Genomic DNA, 20,525 nt, shown 5'->3' with positions numbered 1-20,525 from the left:
GGAAGTCTAGGGTTTCTGCACAATGTGATTTTGATTTTGAGACGTAAAAATTCTATTCACCGAACCAGGCGAGTAGTTCAAATGAGATGCTGCTTCACGATTGGCTTCTTCCAACATAGATAATACACATTAGGGCTGGTAACTTGTTGGCTTTTGCTGTATATAGAGTTTATTAGGGAGACAAACCTGAAGAGGACGTACAGCCAAGAAACACAGACAGGCTCAGTGTGCTCTGCTGGGGGGGGTGGGGAGGGTTGTGGCTGGGTCCTTGTCTGGGACAGGAAACATGTGAGCTGAATATGGGATCCGTTGAGTTGACTTGGCACACACACACACACACACACACACACACACACAATGCAGATGGAAGCTCTTCCAGGACACACACAGGACTTGGCCCTTGGAGACGACGTGTCACAAGGAATCAAATTAGATGTTGCTGTGCGGAGCGGCCAGAACAAAACCAGGGACTTTTCTCAAGGAATCCACCGTAAACTTGCTTCAATCTCAGTGCTAATTTATAAATTTAACCAGAGAATTCGTAAGTGAGAGACTGCTCCTCCAGCGGGTCATTCAATCACTGCGTTTTGTCTCTTACACTTTCCTGGCAAGGCTCCCGGAACCAAAGTGGTGGTGGGGGGGGGGGTCACAATCTACTGTATCAGCGCTTGAACTTCTGATTTACTGGTTCCTGGGAGTCACACGTATCACTCAGGTCAAATGGCGCATGATATGACAGGCGCGTTGCACAAGGAGGAGAGGGACTGCTCACAATTCAGCACAACCAAACACACTCCCCAGTAAGGAGGCTCCATCTGATCTGGTAAATGGCCCCCTCGCATAAGATGCATGCACCCAACACATGCCAGTGCTACTGCCACTGTATGGATACACACACACGTGCAGATAGCATTGTTCAACAAATATAGCCCATGATGAATGTCTGTCTGTCTCTGAGCCATGATAAAAAAACCAGCTGCTGCTCTCCAGCTATGTGAGCTGCCTTCCGTGCTGCCCTGTCATGACTCAGTGCTGAGTGGGACATCAGCGGGTCGCTCCTCTCCACATTGGCCCCGGACTGAGTTTAGCATCATGGGAAATGCTGATACCAGCCGGGGTCCCGGGAGGTTACACAGGAGTTCAGCTGAGTTAATCCAGCCGACGGGGTGCCCTGTCAGTCAAGGTGCAGCGAGCCAAACGCAGGGGCTGACCTGAGAGGGGCTGTGTTTGTGGAAGACTGGGGAGAGCGCAGTCAGCTGGGTGGTCTCCACCCGCCCCCCCCCGTCAAAATCTAGACAGTTGAGGATTCTGCCTTTTGCATATGCATAGGATTAGTCCTCCAGTTTGTCTCTGGGACACAGCCTATCGTAACAGTGCCACCTGGTGGTCCCATAGGAGCACTGACCTGGAACACAAAAAAAATTCTTACCAGGTTTTACTCTCACAGTCACAACATACAGTGAAATTCTTGGGCACAGAGACAAGACCCCACATTTAATTTTCGTGGGGGCCGCAAGTCTGAGATCTGTAAGTCAAGCACCATTCATGAAGTCTGAGTCCTGCTGTCCAGTCAAGAGGACGTCCTGGACGTCCTAGTGATGTAACACGCATGTGGTTTTGGTCAGCAGAGCACTTCATCTGTTCAAAACGGCGTTAACACATTTTATGGCACTAGTCGATCATATTTGTAAAGATCTATTAGTTTTATTCTAGTTATATTAGAGTCCTAAATGTATCATATTACAATTTTAGGAGTGTATGTAAATGTTAAGCCTTTGTAAATGGGCAGGGGGATACTTCTTCTCATTTTTAACCATTTTCTAGACTTTGGGGAACAGAGTGCTGAGGGAGGCACAAAGATCTTGGTAAAATTTTCTTTACATTTGTTCCCATATTCACCAAATGAGAAAGAATTCAAAAGATTTGTTATACTCTCATTACCACATCGTGCCTTGTGACTTTTTGTGGAGAACACTGACCTGATGTCCACGACAGGCATGTTACAAAAATGGATAAATAACAGTTTTGAGAGAATTATTTCTTTCCTGGATTTCAATATTAAAACCCTATAATAATTGAACTTTGAATAATTTAATCAGTAACTATTTCCAATTTTGAGTGTGAGCTTTAGAAAAATGAAACAATATAACCAGTACATAATAATGTATTCAGTAAGTGCTGATGATGACACCAGTGTGCCAATAATACTGACAGTTATGGGGTACACACACACACACACACACACACACACACACACACACACACACACACACACACACACACACACACACACTTCCTCAACTATGTGTCAGTGCTTATGCAGGCATGTAAAAGACAGTGGTGCAGGAAGCAGGTGATTAAGTGGTGATGATGGTGGTGACAACCACAAGTAAATACAAGATTTCTAGTGAAGCAGCTGTTAGCAGTGAAATTCTTAAATGTCAGGCTGCTTCTACCAAGTGCTGTGACACATATGTACAAATAAATAAGCATAAAATGTGAAAAACGACAAATGTGGTGGAGCAGAAGTATACAGAATTCTAAAAAGTAAAGTTCAGGTGTCTCAGATTTGTGCAGTAAACTTAAGGACAGTGCTGCACTTATGTGATATCCAGGATACACACATATGGACACACACACATATAAATTCACAGGCTGCTTTGTCCAAGATTTGTATATACTGTCTATGTGCTTATATATATATATATATATATATATATGCTTATCTACCCTACAAGGGTTTTAAGATAGCAGCTACTGATCATCTTCTTCGATATTGGTGACATTATCCATTTCTGAAGATTTTATTGTTTGTCTACAAATCACTACATGGGCCCCAATATCAGGCTGAAGCACAGGGGGTGGGATGATGTTGTAGCCTCCAGATACTGGAAGCAGTTGCCCCTGCATGTTAGGCTGCCCCTACACTGCCTGTTTTTAAATCCTACCTATAAACACAGCTGTATTCGCTGGCTTTTACCTCCATACGAGAGCCTCTCGTCTTTTTATTGTCCTGTGGATTTTACTAACTGTTTATCTCATTCTACTTTGTTCATTGTACTGCTGCTGCTTTTAAATGAAATCCATCCATTGTCTATACCGCTTATCCTTCAGGGTGGCGGGGGGGCCGGAGCCAATGCCAGCTGAGTTTGGGCGAGAGGTGGGATACACCCTGGACTGGACACACGGAGACGGACGACCGCTCACACTCACAGTCACACCTACGGGCAATTTAGAGCCAACACGTGTTTGGACTGTGGGAGGAAGCCAGAGAAAACCCACGTAAGCTCAGGGAGAACATGTAAACTCCCAGGTTCTAACGTGGAACCTTCTTTCTGTGAGGCACCAGTGCTGACCGCTGCACCACCGTGCTGCCTGCTTTTAAAACACACTGTATCAATAGAAATGGATTGGATGGATATATGGAGTGGACTGAACCAAGATAATGGGAAAACAAAGTTGTCTAATATATTAAGAGTCTAGAAGCAAGTGGCTGCTGCTTGAGTTGTCACTCCGTACTGATGGAGAAGAATCTTAGTGAGTGCAGTGCAGCCACAGGAGAGGCGACGTTTCCAGTTTGAAGCTCACCAGCTCTCCCAGGTAGGTGTTTTTATGTGCACACCCCCCCAGAGGACTCAGAAAGTTCACACTCACACAGGTGGAGGAAGAGCAGGAGGGTGGGACATGTGACTTTGTGGTCGGTTGTGTGTGTGTGTGTGTGTGTTGGGGGGGGGGGGGGTCTCAGACGGTGCAGAGGGTCCCGTCAGAGAGCGGAGCTGCAGTGATGGCCCAGGTAAAGGCAGCAGGAGACGCAGCGAGGAGCCACCAGGACTGTGCAGAGGTTTTCTCTGACATGGCTACTGTCAGCTCCAGTGCAGGTGAGTCCCTTTCAAACTGTTAGAGTGGACTGGTGACAGTAAAACAGACCGATGATGGACTTTCCTCTACAAGCACAGTAATGGAGAGACTGGCAGGACTTTTGAAACCTTTGCATGTTTTTTAAGTTTTAAATTGATTAAGTTACTTTCTTTCTCCTATCGTTCAACCAGTCCAGTGTTCCAGCGTTGCACCATGGTCTAAAAGCTGTTTTCAGAGGAATACAATATTCAGACTGAAAAACATGGACCGTCTTTAACATCAGAATAGTTTAATTGAATAATGTCAGTGGTTAGCTGCTGTAAAATAAAAGGTTAAGAACTTTTCTTGTATTTTCAGCCGCTCAAAGCGCTTCAACACCACATTCACATTCACATTCACTCAGGAGCAGCTACTCTGATAACAGTATTCAAAACCAAGTAGAGTTTTGTACTAATCCAATTAAAGTGTCATTTCAAAAATGACCTCTAATGAAACAGAGTGAATATTTCAGCCTCATCTGACCACTGACTGTATGAGCACCTTCTATTGCTTTCAATCTGTTTTATTTATGATCTTAGGCTCTTTTATATTTTTGTATTTATATATGTATATATACATGGACATATCTTTAATGCATTTATATTTCTTGCTGATGTCACTCCTCATATTTTATATCTTACATTTATTTGCTCTACATATAGATCTTGACGTATCTTTTTTATTAAATTTTTCTGTGTATATCTTTTCTTTGTATACATCATCCTGTAACGGAGCTCACAGCCAAAGATCTTTTACACGAGTGCACTGGTACAACTGGAGTGACAGTAAACATTTTGAATCTTGAATTTAACCAGGTTTGGTGGAAAATAGTTAAGAATCCAATTTTAATACAAACCACAACTTCTGTCTCTTCTCTAATTAGTGTGAGGTGAACAGATGAGGTCAGCTCAGTCCACCAATTTGTCAGATTAGTCACTTTGTTAGTGATTGTGTTAATAATCTTGGTCAAATCCCCCGGTTTCTGGTATCTCTTTCTCACGAGCTTGTCTTTGGCAGCTAAAGCTCTGAGCCTCTCAGGTTGCCTGATGGCAGTGGGAAACATAAAGTCAGTGTAATCCCCCTTTTTTCAGACAGTCATCGGTGAAATGCGCCCTCACAAGTTTAGGACACTTTTCTGTGTCATGCCAAAGAAGTCAAGAAACAGGAGCTGGAGAATGGTCTCTAAAAAAAGTCAAAAGTCTTTTCAGCATCCAGGAAAAGCCTCATACTTGTTTTTCTCCCTCCTGAAAACAGATATAGGAGAGTCGGTGAGGAAGGGGTCACTGTGTGAGACCTCCATGGCTGTCGGCCTCGGCAGGCGGAGCAGGGCCTACCCGTCCCCCGCCAGGAGACGCCACCGCACCACCTTCAGCCAGAAGCAGCTGGAACAGCTGGAGGTGGCCTTTGGACAAAACCAGTATCCTGATATCTACTGCAGGGAGGAGCTGGCCCGAATCACCAAGCTCAACGAGGCTCGCATACAGGTGAGACGGTCCTTAACTTACAATTCTCTGTCCGCTTCACCTTTGTGACGCTGCACCTGGGACTTGATGATGCCCCGGGGTCACTTAGCTTAGGGATTATTCACTGGCAGGGAGTCATAATGTGCTTAAAAAACCGATTCACAAGAGAAGCCCATAACCAAGTGTGAGCAGTGTAACCTGCAGTGCAGATAAAAGCTGAAGTAAGTGTACAGTACATGGATCATGACACAGTTATTTATCTAATCTCTATTGTTCTATTGATTTGAATGAAGAGGCCATAGAAAGAGCCTGGCTGCTGCACTCCTGTAGTGCTGAAACAGATCATGAACAAGTTTGATCAGTCACTGATTGTAACTGTCAGTTTCAAACATCAAATTTTATGTGTTTTGGTTTTCTGCTTTTGTCTTTTCGATATCGAAGTTAAATGGACACCTGGGAGGTTTCGGATGGTTGGTTGTGGACAAAAAACTGTTGTCCATTACTGAATTAAATGTGTAATACTGCAGCAATAGTTTCCAAGAAATATAAATATGTGATAAATGTGTGCAGGGACTTTAGTAAAATACAATATCTGCAGTAGTTGGACAGTTCATATTTACTTAAAACCCATTTTACAGAAAGAAAAATGATTGGCTCTGTCCGTCTTAAACAGCAAAACAAGGCAAAGCTTAAAGGTCCCACCTTGACTGAATCCACCCTGTTGAATTAAACCACCTGTAGCAAAAGGTGGAGGCCTCTTCCTTGTCTTTGTCTCTCACCTGCCTTTGTCTCAGCAGGTGTGGTTTCAGAACAGAAGAGCCAAACAGAGGAAGCAGGAGCGAGCCTCACACAAACTTCTCCCAGTGGGTGTGATGCCCGGCCACAGGGCTCTGCTGGGAGGCGTGCACGTCCAGCCGTCCGGCGTGGCTCGACAGTACTACACCCAGCCTCTGGCCCACATCCCCCGCCTCTCCCCCATGCTGCACTCTGGGGCGTACTCCCGCCACCCGGGCCCGGTCAGCCAGTGCCCCTGCCCAAGCGTCCCGCCGCCACCCGCTGCCCAGCGGCAGCACGAAGACTGGTACAGCCCCCTGAGGAGCAACCTCACCTCACCCATGTTCTCGCTGGCCTCCATGCAGCCTCTGGACCCGGCCTCCCACTGGAGCTAAGAAGTAACAGAGGCCAACTTAAAAAGTCAGATATTACACAGGAATTATTTTTAGCCTCTATCCAGCTGCAGAACCGGAGTAATCATGCATCTACCACACTGCCAATACACATGCAGACACACATTTAATCTGTAAGAACCAATTCTCACTAATGTGTTGCATTCACATGAAGTTCTTTCACAAGTTTCAAGTGCAACAAACGATCACAGGGGTTCAAATTACAGCTGGGCACCATTTCACAAGCTCAAGCCTTATCTGAGCTGATGTTAAAATGTTCTTAAATTTGCTTCACATGTTGTTCTCCTCAACTTCCACAGCTAATATTGGGTTCACTGTGGGTGGGTCTTGGATGTCAGTGGACCTACTCATACTTACACTTTCTACACTGTAATTTAGTTTTAGGGTGTTGTTTTTTTAATCTGCTGCAAATGTCGTGTTGTGTCGTCTCACACATCTAAAGAGAAAAGATTGTTTCTTGAGCAGTTGACAGTTTGTGCATAAAACCTTGACAGTACCTCTGAGGAATAAAGATTTAGAATAAGATTTTAAATGTGATCTCATGAATGCAATGAGGTAGGAAAAAAAACAGTACAAATTAAAGTCTGTAGATGACCGTTTTTAATACTTCACATTCCAGAGACAACACAGTTGCATCTGTTACGTTTTCAGTTGTTTTTTGGGTTTTTCAGTCAACAACCTGAATCCATTGAAGAATCAATACTGATGGCAAAAATATAGAATTCATCCATACGAAAAACATACTTTAGAGAGAATCACAGATGGATTCAACGAACGTCGACGCACACAGACCTGCCACGGTGCAGATCTGTTTTAAAGGCAGCTAATGATTTGAAGCAAACGAGTGTTCACGACAAGTGCTTTACTGGAAACCCATGAAGCAGCGGTCAGCTGTGAAGCTACGGCAGCAGCAGCAGCAGCAGCAGCATCCACCAGTGTGCTTTAGATCTAGCTTATCCAGTGATCAAGAATCAGCGGCAAGATGCTGCTTTACATTCAGTCCATGACGTCAGATTAATGTCAAGTGTGTGCCGGCTGACAGGCTACAGTGAGGATGATGGTGATGGGCTCGTGTTATTATGGTAATCTACATGAAAACAACAGCAAATACAACCTCAGGGAGAAACGGCCACACATCAGCTACATCAGGCCCTGTACTGTACGTCTGAGTAAGTGAAGGCCACTTTCCAAATGATGGGAAAGGCCATCACTCGGTCCAACATGTTGGATAATGTAAGTAAGTGTGTGTCTGCTCGAGTCCAGCGGCGCACAAACAAGCTTCAAGTGCTAAATCTAGTCCATTTAAAGTGTAGACCATGGCTATAGGTGCTGTGAGGCTACAAGAGTGAATTAAGTGTAGCACCGTCAAAAGAAGAACACACATTATAGAGTATTCTGCACATATAAAGGGACAATTCACCCAAAAAAAAACAAAAAAACAACCATATTCTCACCTTCCCCTTTTTGGTAGTGATCTCTAAATGTCACCACACATCGACGACCGTTTTCATTGTCGATTAATCTACCGAACGTCTCCTCGACTGATCCACTATTTGTTTGGCCCGCAAAATGTCTGTGTCAGGTTCCCAGAGCTCCAAGTGTCTGCGATCAACAGTCCAAAACCAAAAGATATTCAAATCACGACGACGTAAATCAGAGGAAAGCAGCAAATCTAAATTTATGCCAATTAATTTTCTGTTGATCAGCTAATCGATCATTTCAGCTGTACCACACATGATCAGGTAACATAGGGGATAGGCAGAAAAATGGGTGATATTGGGAGAACTGCCCCTTTATAAAATGGCATGACTTCAAAGAAACCGACAGTGACAGGAGGTGCAGAGACGTCAGTGCTACAGTTAGCATCCGCCAGAGTCAAACTAAAAGATGGGCATCTTGTTTCCTTGCTGATTGGATGACTGTCGTGACCAGTTCGGATAGAACACGAATATAAGAAAATGTATCACAAGCGTGGAAACTACAAACCTTTCCAGAACTTCATAAATTACCAATAACCCTGATTGATCGATCGCCTGTGAGAGATAAAGCAAAGACTAAACGATGGTTTTCTGGCCAGCTCAGTGGCAGCTTCTCAGTTTCACTTCTCTTCTTTTCTCTGCAGATTCCGTCGTCTTCTTCTTCTTCTTCTTCTTCTTCTTCTTCTTGTTGACATGAAGAATGTCAGCGCTCGGGTGGCGTCCTACTCCAGAGATTTGGCAAACTCTGCGTAATCGATGTAACCGTCATTGTTTTTGTCATCGTCCCTCAGAACGTCGTCAATGAGAGCGATGAGGTCGTCCTCTTTCATCGGCGGGCTGTTCTCTCCTCTCTCCTGGGGAAGACACAAGGCAATAAAACATTCATGCAGATGTGTTACAGCATGTACGCAGCGGATATAGTGCAGAACATCACAGGCTGGTAAACACGACGCAACATTCGATCATTTATTTATTTGCCATAAAAACCCCGTCATAAATGCTTTCAATTGTTTAGCTTACTGGCTGTATGATAAAAAAAGAAGAAAAGGCTCATTACTCTAATGAGAAAACACTGTAAAAAGCAGCACAATGGGTTTTACTGTCTATAAAGCTGAATGTTAATCACTAGTGCCCCATAAAAAAGGGAACATTTTACAGCGTCGTGGTGACTCTGAGCCTGGTGCTGAGTTAGGACATTACACACATGAGCTACATCACATTAGGACATCAGTCGGGTTTTATTGCATTAATTAGACTCTGATTAGACTTTGATGAGTCTATCTTCCTTCGTTTGAGCTGCTTGGCAGAGAAAACAGTTGTTCCAGTGGTGGAATAGCAAGTTTTTTTGGCAGACTTTCATCCACTGAATCAGACTTTCACCTTTCACACGCATCTGCATCCATAGAGCAGCCAATAGGAACGCTCTCTCCCTCTCTGAGAGGACCTGTGATTGGTCAAACCATATGCTACCTAATCAGAAATACTAAAGCCTGAAAACAGACCGCTTTAATTACAACATGCTGATTAAGGAATGCTGACATGGTTGTTATGGAATTTTTGTCTAATGACACCCAAAACCAGCTGCGTACCCCAGCTTCAAAAGAGACCAACACTGAGAACTCACTTCTGATCGGACTGTTTTCTTTATCTGCTCCTGTTTTATGCCGTTTTTCTATTATATTTTTGGCTACTTTGGGTAGAGTAAGGATGAAGCTTTGTTTTTATTCTTGAAATAATGACTTCATACTATTTAACCATATGGTCAAATTTGCAACAAAATCTAACTGACTAAGTAACTAAGAGCTGTGAGGAACCTCCCCTCTCTTTTCTCTTACTGATTAACCACCTAGTCAGACTTTGGTATTTTGGTCTGACAAATAGAGAGAAAGACATGAATTAGATTAAAATAACCACCAAAATGTTTTCCCCAGGACGGCGAAAGCAATGTGATGTGTAAGAGTGTTTACTCACACACACACACACACACACACACACACACACACACACACTCAGTAAACCCACCTCTTTGTGTACGTGTGTGATAGCGGTGGCCAGCTCCAGTCCATCCAGCAGGTTGTTGCCGTCGTAATCGTGCATCTTGAAGTAGTGCAGCTGGAGCTCCTGGGGGGTCATGTCTTTCTCTGGTTTGTCTATCACGCCCTCTAAATGCTCCATGATGTGGCTGGAAGACAAGAGAGGAGCGTGTGAGCACTGCTGCTGTTACCCCCCCCCCCCCCCCCCCCGTCAGAGTTCACCCTTCTGTGCAAATAAGTCCTGACTGCAGCGCTCTGAACGTGGAGGACACTCACTCTTTGTCCTGGACCATGTTTCTGTCCAGGCGGCCGTGACCGTGGCCGGACACGTGAGCCGCCCCCTCTATGACCAGCGGAGGGAGGGGGGGGGGCTGCTGCTGCTGCTGCTGAGGATCCACCTGAGAGTGAACACAGAGCAGACAGGAGGACAGGAGGAGGAGCAGACCCCCCCACTGCATGCTACACCTGCCACTCCCCATTCTGACGAGCACACGCAGACAGACAGACACACAGAGGGGCCAACACATAGACAGGCAGAGAGACAGACAGACAGACAGACAGGCAGACACACAGATAGAGGCAGAGAGACAGACAGAGGGGCCAACACATATGTAGGCAGAGAGACAGATAGACACACAGACAGACAGACAGGCAGACAGGCAGAGAGACAGACAGATAGACACACAGATAGAGGCAGAGAGATGGATAGACACACAGATAGACAGACAGGCAGAGAGACAGACAGACAGACACACAGACAGGCAGAGGGACAGACAGGCAGAGAGACAGACAGGCAGCAGGTTAAAGTAAGCCTTTGTTTTAAGTCCCCTGTTCTTATCAATAATCCATCTTTCCCTCACACATCTCAATTCTACATCCCAGTGTTGTAGAAAGTAATATTCCCCTGTCTGTCTGTCTGTGTGTTGGCCTGTCTGTGTCTTTACAGACTCTTCTTCTTGCTGTGTCCTCTATGAGCTACAGAAGCAGCTCCGCCATGTTCCCAACACAGGACACACAGTTGTTCTGTGGATTCATCCAAAGTCATAACTTACATGTATGTGAAGTGGTGACAACATGAACCACCAAGCTGGAGAACTGAGCTGTAGGGTTAATGAGGTTATACATCTGAAGTTACCTTTGAGAAGCCCAGAAACTAAAGGAAACATTAAGGTTAGCCAAAGGGGGGCTGGCTGTTATAACATCTGCTAGCAAGAAGCTTCATTCCAGGACAGCGCTGATCTGCTACAAACACTTAAATGCACAAACCATACGAGACCTGGTTTAAAACACCTACCTTAAAGATTGTTTCGATACTTACTTGATAATAATTCGTATATTCTCCCGACTCCGCGGACAGCTGTGTTATTTTCTCGAGTTAGCTGCCTACAATGATCAGTAAAAGCATTTGAGGACCTAGTGGCTTGCCGTAGCTCTGCTTGGACACGACAGCTCATTATGATTGGTTAAAGTTGTCAAAGAGTATACAACTGAAGTGAGAGAACTCCCCCCACTGACGCTCAAATATAAAAACGCTCACAGCTGTCCTCGACTGAACTATATTTCTATTATACTCTGTACGTGTTTCAATAATAATAATAATAATAATAACTTTGAATTATCGATACTACTGACAATACTTGAAATGTAATGTATTTGAACATCATATGATAATGATAATGTTAGAACAACCACTGTTATCACCGTTATCGCCTAATATTATTAGATGCGTCAGAACAAGGATCAGGCCTGTCTTGTTATTTGATTATGGTGGATAAAGATTTATAATAACAAAAAACAAAGTAACAAAAGTAGTTGTGAAGTCTCGCTGACAGAAGCTAACATTAAAGTTGTTTGACGTTCTCCTGGTGTAATGTGCAGGCACGCTGGAAGTTTTCCACGACGGGACTCATCTTGACGGAGAATGAATCCTTTGAGCTGACTCTGTCCTCCGTCATCGGGGGGCGTGGCCTTGCCGCTCCGCTGTCAGATCCACGCTGCTCGGAGACGCGCTGCGTGGATCAGAGTGAAGTGAGAGGAAGGAGAAGCGGCGGGGCGAGTCAAGCAAATGTCAAGTTTCCAGAGAGAAAATGACGCTGCTAAATCTCTGTTCAGGAGGCTTGAGGTTTTTATACATGTCATGAGGTAGCTGGTGTAGACCCCCCCCCCCCCACCCCCGGTAGTCCCTCAGTGAGCCCGGTTCTCCCTGTGTTCACATGATTATTGTTCCTCATTATGCGTTAGTCCCCTTCCCTCCAACTTGTTCCCAGTTTGCAGCCATTGGCTTGGTACAGGACATTACATGTCTACAGTGCGGTGGCTGACAGATGTATTATTTTGTAACTGAGCCAGGAGGTTAGCGGGAGTCAGCCTGCCACTGCTGCTGAACCCAGATCAGGGAGCAAGCCAAGCAATTACAAATGAATTTCCGTGAACTCATTTATGAAATGAAGAAGGCAGCGCCTTGTAAACGTGCAGCCTGTCTGCTGTGGACTGCACACTTTGCTGCAGAGGCTTTCTTTGCCTCTTAAGCCCCACCTGATCCAGTTAAAGTGTTAACGGGAAAGATTAAGGACATGGCTGTTTAGAGGAGGGCGCCCTTCCTTTCACTTCCAGCAGCTCCAGATACTGCACTTTGAAAATGCTTCAGTCATGATGACAAGAACAACAAAACACATTACTGACATGAGCCACTAATGCAAGTGACAAATGATGCATGAGAGTAAGTCCTGTGATAAATATGTGCTGCAAGACGACTGGAGGAAATAAGAAGTTAAGATGGTTCGGGTGGAAAAAGAGGTTTATTTTCAGAATACTGCAGGAATGTACCCATTAAGATGAAGATCTGTAGAATATATTACAAAATAATGATACAACAGCAATAAAACCCAAACAGTAAAACCCACTCCCACACGGAAAATTAAAGGGAAAATCCCATGTATTTCAGTATTTACAGTATTTGATGACCCTTTGAGCCTGTGGCAGCCCCCCCACCCCACCCCACCCACCCCGCCTCTCCCCCTCCACCCCGCACTCCAAACATCACACATTTATTTCTGCTGCCAGTCCGCAGTTACTCCCATCGTGTCCGGGGACTACAGTCACCACCGGGACAGAGCGCCGATGGCATCCCGGGTCTCCTTCACCCAAATCCGGCTGGAAGCGGAGCTGGAGCGCTACCGGGCCGAGTGCCAGTGGGACAAGATACCGGCGATCATCGAGCAGATGCAGGCTGCGCGCTTCCACGAGGACGGTGAGTGGGGGCTCCCACACCTGGAGCGGGTTGGAGCTTAAAAAAAAAACACCTCCTGTCGCTTCCTGGCTGCTTTTACCGCTCACTCATGTGCAACCCAGAAGCACCGGGGAACAGGTCCTCATAATCCTCATAGAGAAAATCTGCCAAAAGTTCTTTAGACTCCACTTGTTTTTTTTAGTTGGGGAAGTTTAAGGAAGTTGTTTCCTGAGTAAGTGTCACTTTGTTTGAGGAAAACCATTCATTAAAAACAGGTTGATTTTGCAGTGAGGATCTCAGCCCTTCAGCCCTTTGGCAGATTTCTTGTCAACTGATGTGTAAAAGTGTGATTTGAAGACTCAGTAAGAGTCTGAAGTGTTTGTCAAGGGTGGATATGTACGGCTGACACTGTACACAAGCTGGACTTTGGACTCTCCACAAGATAGTTACTGTACTTAAAGGTTTCTTCTGCTGATTTCTTCCACAAGTAATGATAACAATAATGATAATAAGTTGCTGATATCTGTCCTAGTCTGTGTTGGACTAGGGGTCAGGGAAGGGATGCTGGATGTCAGTCCCAGGAAGTTTACAGTACTCACAATGAAAGAGTGTGTTATGATCAAAGGCCCTCCACACTGTTAACACCCCTCACACATCCAGGGTGGACAGCACCACCTGACTGCACCTCACCGTGGACGGCTCCCTGCCTGCCTCGAGCCTTAAAAGTCCTCCCACGGCGTGCGTGTGAGCTCAGAGAAACGCAAACACACTTATCACTCTGTGCCCCATGAAGCCCTGCTGTGGCAAAGTCACTAATGCACCCGTCGCTCTCCTCAGCAGAGTAAATATGGGCTCAGGTGACTTCACTGGGAGTCGGCCGTTATTGTTCCCTCAAGTGTCTGATGGTGCAGAGCAGCAGCTCCTGCCTGCTGAAGTGTTAAATCAACGTGGTATTACTGCGTGCACGCATGGATCACTTTAGCTGATCTGACATTAGAGACAGAGGAACGTCATGATAATTAAAATCCATCCTGCTATAAAACTGTACAGAACGCAGCCATTGGTGGTGATATTTCTTAATCTAACCTTTATTTTACCAGGAACGCTCCCACTGAGATTCAAAATCTCTTCTGCAGCAGCATCATAAACAGTTTCACATAAAGGAACATGAGGCGTAGAAAGAAGCAGAAATGACCTCAGACAGTGAATGAACAGCAGGACGTGTGCAGTCAGTCAAATATTCCTCTTTTTACGACCATGCTTAGAAAGTAATGTAGTGACCGTTGTTAGGTCTCCTGTTATTTGAAGTATTTTAATCCAAAGGTGATGCTGTGATTAAGATGTGATGGTCTAATTTGATGTCAGTCAATGATGTCTGGTATAGGACGCTGGTTGTGTGCACCACTATTCATCTGAGAGGGAGAAATCAAATGTAGGAAATACTTCAGTTCACAGCAGAAGCTACCATTTGGGTTGCTGAGGTCAAAGTGGAAGTCTTTTGTATTTTCTCAGGGTTTTTTTTAGCATACTTGGTGGCTGTTTTATAGGCTGGTCTCAGTATTTTTAGACTCACTATATCCAAACGTGCCCTCTGAAGGTTTCTTGTGAACAAAAATGTATTGTTTTCATGTATTACGTGTATTTTAAAACTCCAGAGTTAACTTCCAGAGCTAACTGTTGTGTCATCACCACAGGATGCCTTAAAATTAGATTTTCTTTTTCAGGTCCACAATAAATAAATCAGGTATGTGAAGGATTCAGTGTTTCCCCACATTAATTTTACCTCCTGACAAAGCAAAGGCTTCAAAAACAGTGTGTTTTTAGCTTCATATTAGAAAATAAAATGTATAGAAAAAATACATTAAGGTGAAGGATTAACATAAGGAACCTTGTGAGGGTAGGCGTGCAGATGGACTCCTGAGCTGGTCTCAGCTCTGAACCAGTTTCTCCACCTGCAGAAGCCAAAATACCAGAATGTAACACGACCACAGGTCACATGGAGTCATTCTACTGGCCGACAGGCATTTTAAACTGGCATTAACAATTTGTCTGTAGCTGCTGTAAACACACCAGCGACATATCATCACTTTTTAAGCTGTCACAGTGAACATGTTAGCTAAGGGTTGCTTATTTACACAAAGTCACAGAGAATTTATCCTTAGCTTTGAATGTAGTGCCAGTATTCAGTGTTCTTTTAGCTCAGTTTTGGTTTCTACCCACTACTGAGGGAAATATCGGGCTCTTCAAAGGGGTAATTTGGATTTTTTGAAGTGGAGTTTAAATGAGGTACATATCCATACTCAGTGTGTTACCTGCAGTAGATGGCAGTCAGCAGGCCCCTAGTTTGGAGCATGGACACTAAGTAATGTACTGCTTCGCTCACTTCAAAGCTACCAGACTCCATTGACCAAAAAAAGTAGTTTTACCTCACAGATGCTCGAATACTGGTGTTTGCTGTGCTACTGCTGCCTTGATCAATGAACCAACCATTTAAAACACTTAGGTTACTCAATAACACAAGCAAACTGGCCGACTGAGGCAGCGGAAGACTAGCAGCTCCCCGGTCTGTGGGTTAAATTACTGTTTTTTTCAATTGAGTCTGGTGGCCTTGATGCCAGTGAGGAGAAAGAGAGAATAACTTCAGTTCCTCATGGAAAGGGCAGTCTGACGACAAGATAAAGAGGTGAAAGTATGATATTGTAGCATACTCTAACACTGATTTTTAATGGCGGGCCTTTTTTAAAGTGGTTGAAACACATTTAGCTGCTGACCCCGTCCACAACAGAACATTGAATCTGTGCAGGGACTATCCCTCTAGCTAGTCATTAACTGTGTCTGGCATTTAAATTAAAAAGTGACTCCTGGAAAACAGTTGAAAGAATGTTTGAGAAAACTGACGTGTGGGTGAACTCAAGTGCAGATTTTCTCTGACAGTCCAACAACACAGTTAACTCTCAGGTACTTTATTGCAAAGTCAAAGCTGCAGCTTGTGTGAAATCATTAAATGCTCTTGCTGTAGTTAGCGGCTGTGACACGTCCTGCTGTTTATTCCTCACCTTCCCCTCACTGATAGGTTCGGCCTTGGCCGCGCTGATAAAAGTTACTGGCAAATATGTCAAGTATATCAGGACATAAACAGCTCTCACGGAGCTGGCGTCAGAACACACACACACACAGAATGAAAACCTAAACAGGAAGGCTTTAATCGAATGTGTGTGTGTGTGTGTGTGTGTGTGTGTGGACTCTGAAGTTCAGGTCAGAACGAGTTGGTTTACCGTAAGAATAAACTTCAGTATCTTAATTCAGTGTAGAATGACGTGGAGTGCATATCGTATGATTTCAGTGTTATTTAAGGAAAGTATGTGGGAAATGGAAACTCTGGTTTCTTGTGTTTGAACCCTCTCCCTGAGCTGCTGTTTTTAATGGACTGACTGAGGTTTTCTTTGGCTGCAGAAAGAAACGACCTATGACCCCGAGCTCAGACCCACTCCAACAAACTCACCTCACCTTTGACTTTTTCACGCCCCAGATGACTATGGGGCGCTGGTGATGGCCGAGGCGACGCTGGAGGAGTGCCTGCAGGAAAATATGGGCCTGTTACGGAGCTCCACACCTTTGATGGACAAGACACAACCTAGACTGTGCCGGGCCAAAGGCAACCTCAACTCCATCCTCAGCCGGGGGCGTCTCACAGTCAGTCTAATCTGGGTTCCTTCAGGAAGTAGTTGTAGATTCCTTTCTGCCTCTTTAAGCTTATTTTCTTTATTCAATCAAATAAAGGAAGTGCTGAAACCATTATAGGAAGCTGTTTATACAAACGTCCTCCTCTATGTTTCTGTTGCTCTCCAGCCCAGGTACTTGAACGAGGCTCTGCTGCTGATGGGCAAAGTGCACTTTGTGCAGGGTCGCTACCGGGACGCCCAGGGAATGTGTGCCAGAGTGGGGCTGGAGGAGCTGACGCAGGATGACCAGCCGACCTACCACCTCCGCCTGCTGGCTGAGGCTTTTGTCATTAAAGGTACGTGACAGCTTTGGAAGACTAAAGTTTCCTTTTTTTTTACAACTTAGGTTGTGTTTTCAATCAATCTCAATCAATCAATCTTTATTTATATAGCGCCAATACACAACAGCGTTATCTCAAGACGCTTTCCATGAAGAGCAGGTCTAGACCAAACTGTTTAATTAGAGAGAGACCAACGATTCATGAATTCAACATTAAGGATTCAAGAATTCCCACATGAGCAGCAGTGTATTCATAGTCTTTTCCCATCATCACAGTCCCTCAGGAGAACGTTGTACACAAGCTGAATACAGGGTTCACGCTCATGTTCATATTGCCAAATAAAAGTAGGCATGCAGGGTGAAAAAACACAAGCAGTCAGATGATGACTTAGATTGTAAACAGACCCCAGGCCAGACAAACATATTTAGACGGGAAAACGAAGGCGGGTTAATTATTAACTGTAAACATGCATCACAGTTTACTGACCGACCGTCTGGTTCAGTTTGACCCGCAGAACTTAAATTATGCGCTGACATTTTTCCTGTTGTTGTTGACATTCCAGGTGTATTTCGTTTGATTGTAGTTTAGAAGACTGATTCCCATCCAGGGGTACATGTACCAGAGTGGGCACTCCTGCAGCTGCCAGGGGGCACGGGAAAAGATTGTGGAAATTGCAGAATTTGCAGTTTGATTTAAAAAGAATATATCCACATGATAAGTCGGCTTTAACACCTGAATAATGTTGCTGTTAAGCTGTGTGAAAAACGTATGGTAAAAAAGCTAGAATGAATGAATGAACAGTTGAAACAGTTAGCTAAAAGTAACAGTAGTTCTGCCAAGCTGACCTGAACATCCATCCATCCATTATCTATATGCCACCTACCGCTGTCAGGGTCACAGGGGAGCTGGAGCCGGTCCATCCACTATCATATCATTATGAGTTATATGACATCCAGTTTGGCATAAATTCAAATAAACATATGTGAAACATGACACGTGGTGTCAATGAAGGGGGGCCAGGACTGTGGGGGTCTGTTGGGTGCCGCTGGTTTAGATAGTCCAGCTAAAGTGTTGATGGTCAAAACTCTGATTATACATGAGTCATAATTCCCCTTTAAAGCTGCTATAATCAATCACTGTATCACAGCTATGTAGCCGTATGTTAAATGGAGCTCATAGTAATAAATCCACAGAGAACAGTTCCCCTCAGATCCGTGGAGCCTCGTAGTGTCTCTTAGCTCGTTGTTTAGGCGTCACTGCCCACAACTTTGCTCATCTGGCACAGTATCACGAGCAGTGGTCACAGAGGCAGCAGGTTTTACCAAATATACATGGACGGTTGCACTGTACGCTCCCCGTCCACCACCAAACAGCAGGCAGACGTGGTTAGCGATAAGCTAGTGGACGTGATGAAGATTCAGCAGCTTAAGAGACAGATATTTCCCTCTGGAGTTGTTGGAGACCAAAAGCAGAGCTAAAAGGAGGGTAAAATTCCTCACTCTTCAGATGACCACAAACAATGTTGCCCCACATCTGTGTGTAAATAAGCAACTTTTTGTGAGCCGTATCATCTCATGATATGTTAATACGTCAGTGTTGTGTTTACAGCTTGTTTTCACTGTCCTCAAGTAGAAATAAACCCTCAGTTTAAGAATAGAATCAGCATTTTTAAACTTCAGCCCTCTTTAACTTATTTCAGGTTCTGTATCTGAGAGACCAAACACTCAGCAATAAAGTAGACTAGTGACTAAGTATGTGGAAACCTTTTTTTTATCAGCTAACACTTTGTGATGCTTCCAGCACCTTAGCAAAGGTCAAACCTGCTTCATCCTGCATTATCTACATATTTGGGTTTGAAATGACTGGTATGTGCAAAAACTTCTGTATCTGGTCCAGTGGATCACCTCCGCCAGCAGCCCAGAATAGACAGTGAACAGGATATAATGGCCTTTGGGGTATTCGCACCAGATCAAAGTACGTCCACTAAAAGCGCTTGTTTTTACCACTGACAGGAAAATATCTGACAACACTGTATAAAGGATGCATGCAGATATAAATCTGTAAGATCCTATTTGGTTAACCAGTGCTTATATGGCTTTGTTCACAGCCACCAGACTCCATTGAGAAAAATACAATTTTACAAGGGACTTGCTTGTTAACGTTGTCTCGATCGGTTAGTTAGTTTGTGTTATTGTGTGTCTTTGGCCTTTTAAAGGGTTAATTTGGATCCTATACAATATTATATTGTATGTTGTGCGACACAGAATAACACAAATAAACTAACCAGCTGAAGCAGTAGTAGATAATATGGGAATTAGGCCATAAGCCTTAACATTGTGCGCTCTACCAGTTGAGCCACCAGGACACCCCCCTACTTGTTAATTGGAACCTAAAATATGTGGGAAAAAATAGGGCCCAGGTTTAAAAATACCGTTAATACAGGTTTAAAGAACAATGAGACATTATTTCTGTAAACAGATGAGCTGCCACTAACATCCAGAATATATTTAACAAAAAAAGGAGCTCAGACGTTGAAAAGTAATTCACACAGAACAACAAACACACACACACACAGTGCCAGGGAAGCAGAGAGGACAAAGTGGTAATGAGGAGCCTCGTGTTAGCTGTCACTGGGATTTCAGACTGCAAAGTTTACCTGCTAGTCTGGGCCTTATTAATCTGAGGCAGCGCTGAGGACTGGCACGTTTCCCTGAAAAACACCACAGGCAAGACTGAGCGGCCCTCTGCATACATTTCCTAGATGATCCCATTCCTAATCCAGTTGCTAGGAGTTATTACCGCTCAAATCACAAATCACAGTGACCTTGTATGGGGTTTGGAAGTGGAAGTGGAAGGGAGGCGGGAGGGTTTGATGAAACCCAATCTGTGGAAATGAATGTAACACGGCTGGAAAACATCAGCTTGATGGGACAGTTATGTCAGTAACCTCTTGGTGAGTTTGTTTGAGCCCTAACCTCAGCCCGTGGATGACGCTGGTCATGTGAACGGGGAAATGTGAAAAAATTGGGCTCAACAGAGACGACCGTTTATGTTTCCTCTCTAGCTGTCTCTCCTGAGGACACCGTAAGTAGCACCACCTAAGTAATAACGTCTAAAATGGGATTGATACAGACTAAAGTGACAACACAGGGAACAGATTTACTGCAGCTGGCAGATTTCTACACAGATGCTGTTATAAAAAGGCAGTGATTGTGAGTCATATGTCAGGGAAGCA

The 20,525-nt window shown here is 44.4% G+C and overlaps 4 protein-coding genes across 4 annotated transcripts in view; 3 read left to right on the top strand and 1 right to left on the bottom strand.

Moving 5' to 3' along the window:
- socs5b (suppressor of cytokine signaling 5b) overlaps positions 1–20,525 on the top strand; it is a 66,771-nt gene that overhangs the window by 35,647 nt on the left and 10,599 nt on the right. The gene's annotated exons all lie outside the window — the stretch shown is intronic.
- Positions 3,785–6,529, top strand: prop1 (PROP paired-like homeobox 1). The gene is made up of 3 exons (XM_070841537.1): positions 3,785–3,878; positions 5,152–5,381; positions 6,158–6,529. Exons 1-3 carry the CDS (start codon positions 3,785–3,787, stop codon positions 6,527–6,529), a joined length of 696 nt encoding a protein of 231 aa, XP_070697638.1.
- Positions 7,150–10,537, bottom strand: mcfd2 (multiple coagulation factor deficiency 2, ER cargo receptor complex subunit). The gene is made up of 3 exons (XM_070841078.1): positions 10,335–10,537; positions 10,048–10,207; positions 7,150–8,879 (listed from the first exon to the last, which is right to left on the bottom strand). Exons 1-3 carry the CDS (start codon positions 10,535–10,537, stop codon positions 8,748–8,750), a joined length of 495 nt encoding a protein of 164 aa, XP_070697179.1. The 3' UTR covers positions 7,150–8,747.
- The window catches only part of ttc7a (tetratricopeptide repeat domain 7A), a 46,451-nt gene continuing 39,092 nt past the window's right edge, over positions 13,167–20,525 (top strand). The window contains exons 1-3 of the mRNA XM_070840480.1: positions 13,167–13,308; positions 16,817–16,980; positions 17,137–17,305. Of these exons, the coding sequence (XP_070696581.1) occupies positions 13,179–13,308; positions 16,817–16,980; positions 17,137–17,305 (463 nt within the window). The 5' untranslated portion in view covers positions 13,167–13,178. The remainder of the gene's footprint in view (positions 13,309–16,816; positions 16,981–17,136; positions 17,306–20,525) is intronic.

This window comes from Pempheris klunzingeri, chromosome 12 (genome assembly GCF_042242105.1).
Source record: "Pempheris klunzingeri isolate RE-2024b chromosome 12, fPemKlu1.hap1, whole genome shotgun sequence".
NCBI lineage: Eukaryota > Metazoa > Chordata > Actinopteri > Acropomatiformes > Pempheridae > Pempheris > Pempheris klunzingeri.
Note: the sequence above shows the minus strand (reverse complement) of the source record. Positions and strands in the feature narration are given on the sequence as shown.

Bases quoted from the DNA above. Each gene is read 5' to 3' on its own strand.
- prop1 (XM_070841537.1), top strand. From the start codon at position 3,785: ATGGCCCAGGTAAAGGCAGCAGGAGACGCAGCGAGGAGCCACCAGGAC. The intron at 3,879-5,151 runs GTGAGTCCCTTT...TCCTGAAAACAG, and splicing joins TACTGTCAGCTCCAGTGCAG to ATATAGGAGAGTCGGTGAGG. The intron at 5,382-6,157 runs GTGAGACGGTCC...TTGTCTCAGCAG, and splicing joins TCAACGAGGCTCGCATACAG to GTGTGGTTTCAGAACAGAAG.
- mcfd2 (XM_070841078.1), bottom strand. From the start codon at position 10,537: ATGGGGAGTGGCAGGTGTAGCATGCAGTGGGGGGGTCTGCTCCTCCTC. The intron at 10,208-10,334 runs GTGAGTGTCCTC...CTTGTCTTCCAG, and splicing joins AACATGGTCCAGGACAAAGA to CCACATCATGGAGCATTTAG. The intron at 8,880-10,047 runs GTGGGTTTACTG...TGTCTTCCCCAG, and splicing joins TCACACACGTACACAAAGAG to GAGAGAGGAGAGAACAGCCC.